The sequence below is a fragment of the Lampetra fluviatilis genome, chromosome 12, assembly GCF_964198595.1.
Source record: "Lampetra fluviatilis chromosome 12, kcLamFluv1.1, whole genome shotgun sequence".
Taxonomy (NCBI): domain Eukaryota; kingdom Metazoa; phylum Chordata; class Hyperoartia; order Petromyzontiformes; family Petromyzontidae; genus Lampetra; species Lampetra fluviatilis.
In genome coordinates this window covers 3,533,570-3,549,221 of record NC_136286.1, presented here as the reverse complement: position 1 = coordinate 3,549,221, position 15,652 = coordinate 3,533,570, and the positions used below count along the sequence as shown (strand labels likewise).

Below are 15,652 nucleotides of genomic sequence, written 5' to 3'. Positions count from 1 at the left end.
TTATGGGAGTGAGTGAAGGTCGCTGTAACTCACAGATCTCTATGGGAGTGAGTGAAGGTCTCTGTAGCTCACAGATCTCTATGGGAGTGAGTGAAGGTCGCAGTAGCTCACAGATCTCTATGGGAGTGAGTGAAGGTCGCTGTAGCTCACAGGTCTCTATGGGAGTGAGTGAAGGTCGCAGTAGCTCACAGATCTCTATGGGAGTGAGTGAAGGTCTCTGTAGCTCACAGATCTCTATGGGAGTGAGTGAAGGTCGCAGTAGCTCACAGATCTCTATGGGAGTGAGTGAAGGTCGCTGTAGCTCACAGGTCTCTTTGGGAGGTCGCTGTAGCTCACATGTCTCTATGAGAGTGAGTGAAGGTCGCTGTAGCTCACAGGTCTCTATGGGAGTGAGTGAAGGTCGCTGTAGCTCACAGGTCTCTTTGGGAGGTCGCTGTAGCTCACATGTCTCTATGAGAGTGAGTGAAGGTCGCTGTAGCTCACAGGTCTCTATGGGAGTGAGTGAAGGTCTCTGTAACTCACAGGTCTCTTTGGGAGGTCGCTGTAGCTCACATGTCTCTATGAGAGTGAGTGAAGGTCGCTGTAGCTCACAGGTCTCTATGGGAGTGAGTGAAGGTCGCTGTAGCTCACAGGTCTCACTGGGAGTGAGTGAAGGTCGCTGTAGCTCACATGTCTCTATGAGAGTGAGTGAAGGTCTCTGTAGCTCACAGATCTCTATGGGAGTGAGTGAAGGTCGCAGTAGCTCACAGATTTCTATGGGAGTGAGTGAAGGTCGCTGTAGCTCACAGATATTTATGGGAGTGAGTGGACGTCGCTGTAACTCAACGCAAAGACTTAGCCACCCTGTGGCTATTGGGTAAAACCACAGATGTGATCTGAAAAGTCCAGTAGAAATATCACGTTAGTGTGAGAAGGGAGGTAATGGAGGAGTCGGTTGCAATGTAACACAATTATAGGTCACGCAATTATAGGTCAGTAGAACTGTTACGGATAATTCTACTGACCTATAATTGTGTTACATCGCACCCTCCCTTCTCACACTCACGAAGCTCTTTAATTTCTGTGCAGCTTCGTGAGTCGTCGTTGCTGCGTGAAACCCACTTCAACCAATTGCCGTGCGCTTCATCGCATACCTCTCGTTCTCTCTTCCTATGCTCTCTCTCTCTGCCACCCGCAACTCCACCAACCCCCCATCCCCCAAACCACCCCCCACCACCTCCACCCGCCTCTACTGGCCGCACCGTCCCCCTCCCCCCTCCGCCGGTCGTCAATCACGAGCGCAGACGGCCCCCTGGAGCTGCCGACGCTGCAGCTCATCCCGTCGTCGAACCAGGTGGTGTTCCGCGGCGACCGCCTGCCGCTGCAGTGCACCGCCACGTGGGTAGACGCCAGCACGAGGGTGGAGTGGCACCTCGACGGGAACCCCGTGGGGGCCACGGTGGACGGAGCCACCGTGCTGCTTGAGAACAGCACCGTCCACGACTGCACGCTCATCTCCAGGTCGGAGGTCACACGGGGGGTGGCGGAGGTTGGGCGGGGGGGGGGGCGGTCGCGCGCTGAGTAACGGTCAGCCGGGATCGTGAGCCGGGTTCAAAGGTCATGATTCGGATAAGGGTCAGCGTGGTTCATGAACCAGGTTTAAGGGTGACGGCTGGGGTAGTGGTCAACTCGGGTCATGAGCGAAGGTTAGATGTCATGCCTGGGACAAGGGTCAGAGTGGGTTGAGAGGCAGGCCCATGCATTGGGCACCCCCCCCCCACCACCTTCCATCTGCTGTGAGCCATGATCTATTCTTCATCTCTTCGTCCGCACCTGCGATTAGCACGGTTGGCTAACATACGGTGCGAAAAAAGTTCAACGAACATGCATAGATGGTATAATACGTGCACGGCATCGTGTGTGTGCGAGAAACCATTATTTATTCAAATCACATCTGCATGTGTGCATTTAGGCCCATAGCTCAAACAAAACCGCACGAACGAGACGTTCCAATAAAAATGAGAAGGCACAAAAACGAGACGTCGCAAGCGAATCGTGACCTCGAATCGCGAATTCAAATCGCGACAATTCACGCTGGCCCGGCATCGCTCACCACATGAAAATCGCAAGAGTCGATCAGAAATACTGTTTTTGTTGTTTTTTTATTTAACAGACCGCAGCTCTCGTCACAGCCATCTGTTTAGAATCAGGCCGGAACGCTAGTTTAAAATGCAAATGCCAATGTGAGGCTTTCGTTTGCCTGACTGGCATACTGTTTGGACAGGGATGTATCGTATTAATATGTAATCACTTGCAAAATGTTTTCCGTTCAGGAAAGTAAGTCGACTTTGGTTAGGGATGCATCATTGGTCGGAGGGATGATGCCTGATGGACAAGCCTGACGACATAATTACAGCCAAAGAAGAGAACACTCCAGGGATAAGGACCTCCCACCGTGGAGATAGAGTGATGAGATTAGCTCACGTGGAGGAGTGACATTAATTGTGGCATTGCCAAACATTTATTTGGTCATGGGCATATTTATTTGCTTGTTTTTACACTGTACAGGGGTTTGAGTACCTTGTAGAGAGGAGCTTTATAAATGTAATTTATTATTATTTTTTATTATCATCGCAGGACCATGCCATTGGGCGATGATGGTGATAATGACAATGATGATGATGACAATAATGGTGACATTGTTGATGATTACTTCTTGAAATTGATGATTACGATGACAGTTATGATAACGGCACTGATGATAATAACAACGAAGACTCAGTCTTGATGGGCGTACGTACGTATGTATTTTGAACTTCTTTCGCACCGTACGTTGCCAACGGCCAATCCCAATTTGTGCCCGCGCGGTTCATCGCTCGTGGGCCCCTACTTCCCGGCTGTCCGGCCCCTCTCACTCCCTCGCCTTTACCCCCCCCCCCCACCACGACGTGTCCCGACACAGTGGGCTCATGCTGCCAGACGTGAGCGTGGGGATGTCTGGCCGTTGGGAGTGCGTGGTGAGCACCTCGCGTGGCAACGCGAGCCGCGCCGTCGACATCATCGTCCTGGAGAACTCCTCGCTGCACTGCCCCGCCGAGCGGCTCGTCAACAACAAGGGCGACTTCAGGTGCTCGCTCACTCGCTCGACCGCCTGTCCACTCGCCCGTTCGATCACCTGTTTGATCGCCCTACCCGCTCAGCAGCCTGGCATACAAGAAAAAATGAAACTATTTTGAGTTTACCAGGTAGGATCCAGAGGTGGGACAAAGTCATTGTTATGCAAGTCCAAGTCGAGTCGCAAGTCATCAAATTCATGACTCGAGTCTGACTCGAGTCCAAGTCACATGACTCGAGTCCACATCTCATAGGTGGGACAAAGTCATTGTTATGCAAGTCCAAGTCGAGTCGCAAGTCATCAAATTCATGACTCGAGTCTGACTCGAGTCCAAGTCACATGACTCGAGTCCACACCTCTGGTAGGATCCATTGAGCTACGTAGCTCTTTTTTCCGAAGCGACCTGGCCACAAATGATAACTCAACGAAGTGGGCTTATTACGTAGAAATGTATAGCAGCCAAATACTCTAAACACATGAGTATAAATGTGGAGTACCCAGAGAAAAATCCACGTGACCATGGGAAGAACATGCAAACTCCATATATAAATGCATGAGGGTCGGGATCTAGCCCACAACCTCCGGTATACCAGGCGAGGTAGTTAACATCTCGCATGGCACCAACAAACGTAACTTGCTTCCGACAAATGTTCCCGCTCGGCTTGCAGCGCCCAACCACGTCCGTGAGCTCTGGCCGAGCCGACAATGCCCGTTGGATGACGACGACATCTCAATCCCGAAAACCGCCGGCGCCACAAGCTACGGTTGGCAGAAAGTTAGAGAATTCCCCGAAGGTAGAACCATTGGCTAAGTTGATATTTATCAAATTACAGCGACTAGGCATGCCGCGTTGGTCACGTGGGTTTGTTTTACCGTGCTTCACCACGCCGCTCAGTGCGGTTCAGTGAAGGAGGTGTCCGGGACAGGTTCAGACAGCCATGGCTGGGAATTCTATCCATGGCCAGGAATTGAACTCAGGTTTACCGGGTCTACAGCGCAGAGTGTGATGATCACTGCACTCCAGCTCCGACCCGACATTTTAACAGGAGCGATAGTAAAGTGAGTGCTGCAGGTACCGGCGCAGTGTGCTGGTAATGGCTTAACATCTGCCGATAGCCAAATGTGTAGAAAAAATATTTGAAGACCTCAAGAAGAATGAACTGACATGCCCCCCCACCCCCCACAAAGCGCCGCCCCGTCAGTGTCGCTCATAATCCTATTATCGGGATATTTTGCACATGAGTATTACTACAGTATCCGGGCTATCTTCTGACTTTACTTGAAAGCCTCCGTACGTAATAAACTCTGTAGGTAATGAAGAGGTAGGCTGTAGGTAGGGGGGACAATTTTTATTTAATTTTATAAAGAGAAGAAATGTAATAGTTTCCATACTGTTTTGGGGCATCTGCGAGCAATTTTAAGGCAAGGGAAGAGGGCAGCACCTGCAGTGCACTCTGGGTAATGCATATCATCAGGTGACGGGGTAGGTGGGACTTGGCAGTGGAAGAAACGCGGTTGCGGCGACCTGGGAGCTGTTATTTATCGTTCTTTTTTTTACAGTCTTCTTTTGATATGCGGGCAGCTTCCAGATGTGTTCGGATTCGTCCTCTCTGCTTCTCTCCCGTCCATACCGTAACCTGCTTGACCGCCGAGTACACATTTGGATTATGGAGCATATCTGGAATTAATAGGTGTGGAGACATTAACGAGCGGCCTAACGAGCAACAGATGTGGGTCACGAGCAGGCTTGTTCGGATCTCCCGAACCACAATGTTAAGCACCCCAATATCAGATACTTGTTATAACATACAATTTTGAAACGTGAACCGTCTAAGATGCGATTTCAATATGCCGTACATGAGTTCATGATGATCATAATAATTATGAATGGCTCTTTGTCAATCTACTAATGGACGAAGGCCTCACCACGCCGCATTGGCCATGGGGATTATTTGACTATTCTTCGCCATGCTGGTCAATAGGGGTTGGTGGATGGGGGCAGGGGTGAGCGGGACAGGTCCAGTTCAGGTATCACTCACCACTCATTGTTACCCGAGAATCAAACTCAAGTTGCCAGATTCATACCGCGGTGCGCCAACCACTGCATCGCTGCTCCACCACCACGTCCAGGAATTGTGACAGCTTCATACGCAACGTGGATGCAAATGCACAAACCCCCATTGTAAACGGCGCCAATGTTTCTCCACCAAGGAAATGGTTGTTCTTGAAGCGGAGGATTGTTAAGTCTCCACAGCAGACACGTCCGTAAGTCTATCAAGCAAGCGCTGTCGTTGTCGCCTCGTGGTGGCCACCTTGCGCTCTCTTTCCTGGGGGTGGGATGGGGGGGGCTGCGGTGGTGTGTGTGGGGGGGGGGCAGAATTTACGACGAAGCTCATCGGGCTGGTTTCACTCCGCTCCGTTATCCACGAAACAAAACGCCTCTTCGGCGCCGAGCGGTGAGAGCCGTACCCCTTCGCCAGCCGTGCCGGAGACGACCGGTGGTTTGCATTAGGAGGCTGGCATGCCCTGCCGTGATTCACGCCACATGTCCGCCCAACATCTGGCACGCAAGCTTTCCAATTTTATGCATTCCTCACGCGAAGCTGTGACCCAGTAGAGAGGCACGGGCGCCGTGCCCAGCAGAGGGACGGGACCAACCGATGAACGTGCCCAGCAGGTGCCCAATCGTCTGGTGGCACCACCCCGTCGCCTTCTGCCTCTCGTTTTCCACTGCACAGCCGAGCTGCTGTGCCAGCCTGGTTCGGCTCAGGAGGTGGACGTGTTGTTTCAGCCACCGGCGAATAAGCGAGCTCGTGCCCCTTACGTCGAACGCAAGAAACGAGTCTGACTGAAAATGAGAAACCCCGTGACCCGAGCCAGATTCAGATGTCTTGTTTACACCGGAATTTCACGGTTTTGTTCTGGCTCCGGCTTTGGGGAAAATATCAGTGGTGCAAAACGAGCCGCCTGTTATTCGTGTGTGCCCTTCGCTGACTCGGATGTCCCAGGGGGGGGAGTAAAAATGGGAATGAAAGGCGTCGCGTCCGTTAACAAAATGCGCCGATGTCTGGCAGGTGGCCGCGGACGCTGGCGGGCATCACGGCCACGCTGCCATGCCCCCACCACCAGCCGCTAGCATCCGTCGGGCTCGTTGGCTCGCCAGTCCCTGCCGGCGGCGGCGGCGGTGGCTCCTCCGGCGGTGGTGGTGGTTCCGGTGCGCTGGTGGCGTCGCGGAGGTGTGACCGCACAGGGCAGTGGGTGGACGGGGACCACGCGAGCTGCCAGTACGCCAACGAGCATACGCGGCTCCTGCACACGTTCACTCAGGTGCAGCCAAGTGGCGGTCGCCGCGACGCTTTCTCACGTGACGGTCACCGCGATTGTGCGATCTGGGTTTTTTGTTCCAACCGACGGGTTGCCAAACCCCACAGGCTCTAAGGCACCAAAATGCCAAGCGGCCAGCGACGACGGTCAGCACGGTTGAAGTTTGCAACGGATGAAAGCGAAAGCGTTGCGTGAATTGAGCGAGGTTATTTAAATATATGGTTAATGAAAACTTTTTTTTTAAACACTTGGGTAACGAGACGCAGACAGGGAATGCAAGTTTGTTCGTGGCACTTGTGAGCACCACTCACTCGCCCACCTCACCCTCCTCACCATCACCACCATCATCGCCCTACTCACCATAACCACCCGGCTTGCTCTCCTCACCCCCCTCCTCACTATTCTCATCACCAATCACACCATCATCACCCTCTTCCATCCTCCTTACCCTCCTCATGTTTTGTTTATTGCGTTTTTTAGTTTGTTGCGGTTGCACCCGATTCAAGAGCCGAATGGCTCACAGGGCTATACCAAATAAATGAAACTGAAACTCATTTCTTTAAAAATCAGCTGTTTTGTCTATAGTTTGTTGTCCTTCCCCCGCACCTCCGATTAACGCGGTTGGCTACGTACGGTGCAAAAGAAGGTCAACGCACACGCGTGCAATTGACGAGGGCGATAACCGCGCTGGCTCCAGGGCTGGATGTCTCACTGAGAATGTCGTCTGGAGTAGGCCCAGAGACCGGATGTGGCGTGCTGGGTGCGGACATATTTTCGGAACAGACCTAGCTGACACGAATCGCTGACTGGGAGAGCCCCAGGAATGTTCAAACTGTATGTCTATCATGTTAAAATATACTGTATATACTAACTTTACTACCCGGCTTCGCCCGGGACTTGGATTCACCACGCCCGGCCGCCTTTGTCTCCCCAGTGGCGATGTTCACACACCACACCAGTTACTCGTGTGAGGCTGAGTCGACCTAGGGGAGGCCCAGGAGCGGTTAAAATAATCGTCACCGGTGGTGGCCGTGAGCGGGAATCGAACTCGGGTCGCCGGGTTCGTAGCGCAGCGGGCTACCCACTGCACTACAACGCGTTACGCTTCCACACGCGTGGGTCACGTGACAGATTTGACGTCACAGCTCACGTGCCGTGTAAAAAATAGATGCATTATTGAGCTCCCCCCCCCCCCCCAAAAAAAGTTTATTTTTATAATTGTTGCATGGTGTACAGTCTGGAAAGTACCCACATGGCACATTTCAAGTTTGTTGCATGTCGGGAAGTATGCTAAACATTTTAAACAGACACACATAATTACAACTTTGCTTATATATATGGAGATATGTTTTGGTGGACCCGTGGTGCAATGGGAAACGAAACTGCACCGTAAGCCTGGCCACCCGAGTTTGATTCCTGGCCACAGCTGAAAGCCCCTTTGATTCTGAAACCGATCCATAACTCCCGAACCCTTTATACCGACCCACACTGACCAGCGTGGTGAAATATGGTCAAACAACCCCCACGACTGCTTGATTTTTTTAATCATTCACAAAATTTCAAACCAGTGTCGGACTTCGAAAAGACACAGCATAGGCATGTACACTATAGATATATACAAGATAAGAGCTGTTTATTGTTTGGGTCATGTCCTCTTTGAAATGAAGGGGGCATTCGATGCCCCATTTAATGGACACTACAAGGCCAGGGTAGGTGGCCGTTGGGGGTTGGAAAAGGCCATTGCTTTCGGGTGGCACTTGTTCGTGGTCTCCTCTGAGAGTTCAAGTTCAAGTTCATTTATTAGGTATAGCCCTGTGAGCCATTCGGCTCTTGAATCGGGTGCAACCGCAACAAACAAAAAAAACATGAACAAGAACACATCTTAAAGTGAATATGTGACTAAGTGCAAACAGAAAATCCAAGAAAAGACAGCAAAATATTGCAAAAAAAGCACCGTACACCAACGCTGTGTGCAAAAATCCCAGTGGGATGCAAGTCAAACAACAACAACAACCACAAGACAACTTAGATTAAGGCCATCAGTCTTACTCCGTACTACAACAAACAAACGTGGCCAAACCAGTAAACTTTTCGAAATCACCAAAATGAAACAGTGATCATAGGAACTGTGACGGAATTTTCACAATAAACGACACCTCCTCTTCCTCCACCTCTTCCTCCACCTCCTCCTCCTCCACCTCCTCCTCCACCTCACCCTCCACCTCCTCTTCCTCCACCTCTTCCTCCATCTCTTCCTCCACCTCTTCCTCCACCTCTTCCTCCACCTCTTCCTCCACCTCTTCCTCCACCTGCTCCTCCACCTCTTCCTCCTCCACCTCCTCCTCCACCTCTTCCTCCACCTCTTCCTCCACCTCTTCCTCCACCTCTTCCTCCACCTCTTCCTCCACCTCTTCCTCCACCTCACCCTCCACCTCCTCTTCCTCCACCTCTTCCTCCATCTCTTCCTCCACCTCTTCCTCCACCTCTTCCTCCACCTCCTCCTCCACCTCTTCCTCTTCCTCCACCTCCTCCTCCACCTCCTCCTCCACCTCCACCTCTTCCTCCACCTCCTCCTCGCACCGCAGATGCCGGTGAACGCCACCACGGCGCCGACGCTCGCTCAGCAGCTGCTGCCGTGCATCTCGGAAGCGCCAGGCCTCGCCGACAAGATGGACGTTGTGTTCGTGGCGCAGATGCTGGAGAAGTTCACGACGTTTTCGGACAGGAACAGAGAGGTCTTTCTTCACAATGTGCATCCCATGTCTCACACATCCTATACGTACACATACATACAAATACATTGAAATGCTATAATTGAAATAAAAAATATAAGTAAATACCATTTGAGTGTTTTCCACCAGGCGTGGATGGCAGTAAAACAGCAAAAGGAGAGAATTTAACATATATATGACTATATTTGTTTAAAATCCACCAAGCACGTACTCGTCAAAGATGAATAGCGCAGTAAAGTGTGTAAAACGATTACCCTTTGTGTAAAACAGCAATGTCGAAGAGATGATGTTTCCAAGTCCAGAGAGATGAAAACAACAGTGTGATCTCCTTCAAAACAAATCCACAGGTGGGGAAGCAAGGGGAATATTCGACCAGCCGTGTCTAGCAAATCATATTCCCCGAAGATGACAATGCTGTACATATGCTGCTTCTTAAAGGTGCGGATGAAAAGGCATTCTGGGGTATTTTGTGATCGTGGCTTTGAAGGGCCGCAGACTGCCTGTGCCTGGAGGCTGCGCACTTCATGAATCTCTGCTGGGCTCCCCTCAAAACTAACTCATTCTGGCCCTGACCGCGGTCCTTCCAGGCTCCTCCCCCCTTAACCAGTATATTGATACAGATTTTTTTGCTGTGACAGTTTCACCTGAAGACGGAAGCTTGTGTTGCCTCCGAAACGTCGTGATTTTATTGTTTTATTTTTTTAATTTAAATTTAAATTTTTTACCTACATGGTGACTTTACCGAAAGAACTAAGAGTACGGGTTTGTTTTGTCGCCCAGCTCGGCGAGCTGATCGTGGACATGGCGAGCGCCGCGATGGCCGCCGACGAGACGGTGCTTGTCGCGGCGCAGGCCGAGGCACGGGCCTGCAGCCGCATCGTGGCCAGCGTGGAGCGCTTCGCTCGCCAGGCTCTGCTCGGGGGGGCCCAGGACTTCAATAAGGTCTCCGGGCGCGCGACACCACCCCTCACCGATGAGCTACTGCCAGGGGTTGGGGCTGCGATTCTGGGCCACTGGGAATTTTTTTTTGTATACAATTCAGAATTTGTAGCGTGCACGGTTTTTTTCGATCACACTCAGAGAGAGAATGAGGCGTGGGAGACCACGGACGAGACCAGGAAGGCAGCCAGAAACGGCAACAACTATTGACCGAGTTGAGCTGCCACAAAAGCAACCCGACTTAACTTTGAAATCCAATCAACAGGAACAATATTTAACGTGTAAATGCAATCACACCTCAAGACGCGTTACAAACTAGAAGGAAAAAACACACTGACATGAGGGTAGAAGGGGTCTGGGGGAGGCCGGGCAGGGAAACACGGGCAAGAGGAGAGAGAGCAACAGCGCTACCCAGAACACATTTTTACGACCTCGTCAGATCCCAAAAGCTGAGCGGTGTTGAGCCTGGATTCTGCTGGGCTGGGTGACCACCATAATAGGAGACGCGGGGCTTAGTGCTGAGCAGCAGGACACACATGCAATTGGGGGGCCCTCGTCCAACAGTAGACTAACACAAGGGACTGTACAAGTACACATGATGCGTGTTGACTTCTTTCGCACCACCATACGTAGACAACCGCGCTAATCGGAGGTGCATGTAAGCAGTCGTCACCTCACGCTATCCCACGCTCCATCTCCTCCCTCCTCCTCCTCTGCAGTTCTCGGCAAACATCGCGATGACTGCCCTGCGCATCAAGCCGTCCAGCTTCTCGGGCATCACGTGCACGGCGTTCCGCAAGACGGCGAGCTACGACCGCCTCGCGGTGACCGCCCCGCGTGACAGCGCCGGCAGGGAAGCCGCGGCCTTCGCTGCCGACGGCGGTAGCGTCGGCGCCTCTGGAAGCTACAGCGGCAGCGGCGGCTTTGACCAGCAGCTCAGCTTCAAGTGCAACGCGGGAAACCTGACCCACTCGCTGCTCCACTTCCCCGGCAAGGTAGTGGCTGGCACTGGTTAGGCAGACGCACCAGAGGATGTACGAACGCAGGGCAAGGCAGGATACACGATGTAGAAGTCTGGCAGAGCACATGTCAGTATAAATTTCGATTTAAAGCTTTCGTGACTGCAGGGATTCATCTTCTCACAGAGAGAGAATTCTCACAGTGAGAATTGTATTTTATTATGTTTTATTTTTATCATTTTATTATTTCCCTTCTACGTGACTTTACCGAAAGAAATTATAAAAAATAAAACATAATAAAATGCAATTCTTACTTTGAGAATTCTCACTGTGAGAATTGTATTTATTATGTTTTATTTTTATCATTTTATTATTTCTCTTCTACGTGACTTTACCGAAAGAACCAAGAAGACATGGCAGTATGTTATCTATGTACGTTGATCTTCTCTCCCCACCATGCATAGCCAAGCGTGCAATTCAGATGTCCCCGCGAGAAACAACAGGAAAAATGCAGTCCTAAGTAAATGTGTTTTCGATTTAGATGTAAAAATACACAGTTCAAATGGGCAGGTGAGTATTGCAGATATGATTTGGTAAAAAAAATATTAATCATACACTGGGTGGGACGTATGTGCAGGATTGGGGGAGGGCCAAAAAGGCATTGGAGTGGTCACCATGAGTCCAGTGACCAAGGGCAAGAGAAGACCTGAAAAGCAGACGGCAGGATACCATTAGGGCAGATTCTAGAGGTCACATGTCCACAGTGTGCAGCACCTGTAGGATTTGGTGGAGGGTAGAAAGAGCTGGCGAGGTGCGGTGGCATCTGTGGCTTTCGTGTTTGGTCTCATCCACCTGAGAAGTTAGAGCAGGTGGAAGGGGGTGGAGGGGGGTCATCGTCGCGAGTGAACGCATCACCGAAACGCATCACCGAAACGCTTTCTGTCGGGCGCTCCGCACTCCCAGAACACGGTGGCCGAGGCGTCGGTGCAGCTGCCTCCGACGCTGCTGGGCGGCCCGGCGGGACCCGGCGCGGGCTGGGGTTCCCGCGCGCCGGTGCCGCTCCCCGGCAGCCCCGGAGACAACACCTGCCTCCTGCAGCTGGTGGTCTTCCGCAACGGGCGGCTCTTCCCGCCGGCAGGGAACGCGTCCGAAGCGGCTGACGCCGGCCGGCGCAGGGCGGTGGTGACGCCCGTGCTCTACCTCAACATCGGTGGGTGGCTCGATGCGCGACTGCGGACATTGTCCTTCCCCCACCGCCGCCGAATGGCCTTGGTTGGCTACGTACGGTGCGAAAGAAGTTCAACGTGCGCACGTTTTAGTGCGGGGTCGATCGATTGCTCTGCTGCTCAGTTCTGCAGTGTAACCACAGCTTTGTTTCTCACCGAGGGTTTTCTGCATCGCTGTTAGCATGGCGTAGGCCTAGAAGCAGGACCATACAGTGGTCATTGTCAGAGGAAGGTATACTAGATGTGGTGTTCCGGGTGCAATAATATTTTCCGGGTTGGTAGCACGGGGTAGGCCTCGAGATGGGACGTGACTTTGCAGCCGTAGACTAGTAGTGTATGGTTCTTTATGTAAGTCGGTGAATCTCTACGCTATCTCTATCTCAAATCGTGGACTACACAGTACACCGCAGCCCATTTTGATCATTCGCCGGCATCGTTTTGGATGTTCACCGCGAGGCTACTCCTGGAGCCGTCCACTGCCTCACTCACCAACGCCGACGTGAACGTACACGTGAACTATTTATTTTTATCTCGTGAAAAAATATCGATTTTTAGCTGGGATATCTTTTTTGCAAGGGTGTCCCGGGGAGTCGAGAGACGCATGCAGAGCAAACACACGTAACGACACGTACACAAACACATTTGAATCTACAACATAAACAGTTCACGTTTAGGCAGTGTGAAATACATATATACAGAGTCAAAAAGTAGGAACATTGCTGCTTAACTGCCCTCCTGAAAAAAGAAGAAACGTCCTCGGACACTCGGCACGTTCATCGATAACATTGCCACAAAAGTAAAAAAAAAAGCATAAAATAGGTGACATTTCAGGCATAGCAGGCAGGCTATGAAGAAGAGCAATTGCCAGTTTCATTGACGAATGTTTTGAGTTTTCGTTACCTGTGCTGATGCAGCACTGCCAACGCAGTTGGGCAAAACAGAAAGATCTCGTCCACGACTCGATATCTCAGTCCCACTCCTCACCGCGATCCCTCTCCTGCGCTCAGACGGCCTCAGCGCCGACGACCTGGTGGACTGGGTGGCCGTGTCGCTGCGCCGTTTCTCGCCCGGCACGGACCCCGTGGCGGCACTGTGGGACCCCGAGGCCCGGGGCGGGCGCGGAGCCTGGGGCCTGCAGGGCTGCCGGCCTGACGGCTCGGAGGGCAACGTCACCACCCTGCGCTGCGGCCGCCTCGGCAACTACGCCGTGCTCATGGTGCGCGCCCCCTGAGCCCCGCGACGTCTTCAAAAACGACATCAGTGACGAAAATATATATTCTTTTAGCCACAGGTGACCATGAGTGGACACCAAGCGTGATGACGACTGTGACTCCCCACCAAAATCCCAGGCACAACGGTGGGTGAGTTAACATCCCGCCACGGTGGCGCGAGATGTTAACTCCCTCGCCTGGTTTTCAGGAGTTTGTGGGTTCGATCCCAACGCTGACTCCTGTATATTTGGAATTTGCATGTTCTCCCCGTGGTCGCGTGGATTTTTCTCCGGGTCCTCCGGTTTTGCCTCCACATTTAGGATAAACACGCGTTTATAGTATTTGACTGCTACAAATTTCCACAAGATAAGCCACTTGGTTGAGCTATCATTTGTAGCCAGGTCACTTTTTAAAAATAGCTATATAGTTCAGTGGGCCTTACCTAGTAAAATCAAAATAGTATAGTTGTAGTTTAGAATATTTTTCTCTCCGACGTGTGTTCCGGATCTTACCGCGTGTTGTTCTGGATGGTGTCTGACGTTTCGCTCCACCTCCTGGGCGCTCTTGTTCATGAAACGTTTGCGTCCCGGTGCGAGTCTGTGAGCCTCGGTGCAAGTCAATTGGTGTCTACACGAGTCTTGAGGCTCTCGATGTGAAGCTGGTGGTCTATACTGCTGTGTAGCTGTTGAGTGTGCAGGCAGTGCAACTGCACCAGAGCCCATAGGCTGGAGGGGGCACAGGGCACCGGGCTACAAGATACGATTGGGGGAGGTGGGCGGTAGGGATCAGACAGGGGACCCCATTTAATTTCTCAGCTCCAGGGCCCATGCTACCAATGTTGCGCAACTGACTTCATTGATCAAACACCGTGGCGCTCATCGAGCCTGACGAACACTCCTCTCGGGCTCAGTCAGTGGAGCAGCTTGTGAGTGTCGCAGACGGCGCATTTGCACCAGAGGTCGCAACCGGGTACCCAATACCCGTACCCTACCCGATACCCGGCTACCCGTACCCGGCTGGGTATGGGTACGGGTAGCCGTTTGCGACCCTGGTGCGGCCGGGTACGGGTAAGGAATCCAAACCCGTTTGCGACCTCTGATTTGCATCGGGGACCCCACGTTCCAGCGGGGGTCATAGGGCCGCCGGGCTACGAAGACGGCCAAAATTTGGACACGAGTGACACGTCGCCTTGCCGACGCGCCGCGACGCGACCGTCCGTGCGTGCGTTTTGTGCCCGCAGGACGTGGTGGCGGCCGGCGCGGGGGAGCAGGCGGCAGTGCGGCTGCTCCACCCGGCCGTGTACGTGTGCTCGGCCCTGCTGCTGCTGTGCCTGCTCGCGCTGATCACCACCTACGTCCTGCATCACAGGTGCGGCCGACAACTTTGCTGCTGTGCGAGTGTTGATGCCACGAGCGTTGTTGTGGCAGATTATGTTGGGCAGCAGGGTGCTGCAGGGGAGATGTTAACTGCCTCGCCTGGTATGCAGGAGGTCGTGGGTTCGATCCCAACCCTGACGCCTGCATATTTGGAGTTTGCGTGTCTCTCTCCCCGTGGTCACGTGGAATTTTCTCTGGGTCCTTTGGTTTTTCCCTCTAAATTTAAATGCATTTAGAATATTTGGCTGCTCTTAATTTCCACATGATAAGCCACTTCGTTGAGCTATTATTTGTGTCCAGGTCACTGAAAAAAAGCTTTATAGCAAAGTGAGCCTTACCTGGTAAAATAAAAATAGTTAATAAGGGCCTGAATTCGATTCCTAATTCGGGCGCCTTTCTGCATGGAGCTTGTATGCTCTCCCCCACTGTTGTTCATGGGTTTTCTCCGGATTCTCCAGTTTCCTCCTCTAGCCTAAAAAAACGCAATATTACGTAACTAGTATTGGCTAAACAATCCAATACTGAATATGTAACTATGAATTACTTAGTTGGGATTACATACAGCAGCAGTAACATCGCCCACTACTGCAAATACATGGCAGGACCCTCCTGAAAAATATTCTTGAGACTTGGCGAGGTTTTTCAAAGGATGCTGTTATTGTTGTGACTTGTAGCATACAGCCCATGTGTAGTGATGCACTCAGAGACACTCGGAGTAGGATGCACTCAATTTATTAACAGCCTTCCACTCCAAGCAACAGCCCCGACCCTTCCCTCGGGGTCCCCTTTTA

At 52.0% G+C, this 15,652-nt stretch overlaps 1 protein-coding gene across 2 annotated transcripts in view; it reads left to right on the top strand.

Annotated features, from left to right (window-relative positions):
• Positions 1–15,652, top strand: part of LOC144935060 (adhesion G protein-coupled receptor A3-like) — a 103,968-nt gene that overhangs the window by 76,642 nt on the left and 11,674 nt on the right. For both annotated transcript variants that reach the window (XM_078861391.1, XM_078861392.1), the window contains 9 exons: positions 1,284–1,500; positions 2,942–3,106; positions 6,169–6,421; positions 9,004–9,153; positions 9,931–10,092; positions 10,809–11,084; positions 12,012–12,258; positions 13,282–13,490; positions 14,726–14,853. In XM_078861391.1, the coding sequence (XP_078717517.1) occupies positions 1,284–1,500; positions 2,942–3,106; positions 6,169–6,421; positions 9,004–9,153; positions 9,931–10,092; positions 10,809–11,084; positions 12,012–12,258; positions 13,282–13,490; positions 14,726–14,853 (1,807 nt within the window). The remainder of the gene's footprint in view (positions 1–1,283; positions 1,501–2,941; positions 3,107–6,168; positions 6,422–9,003; positions 9,154–9,930; positions 10,093–10,808; positions 11,085–12,011; positions 12,259–13,281; positions 13,491–14,725; positions 14,854–15,652) is intronic.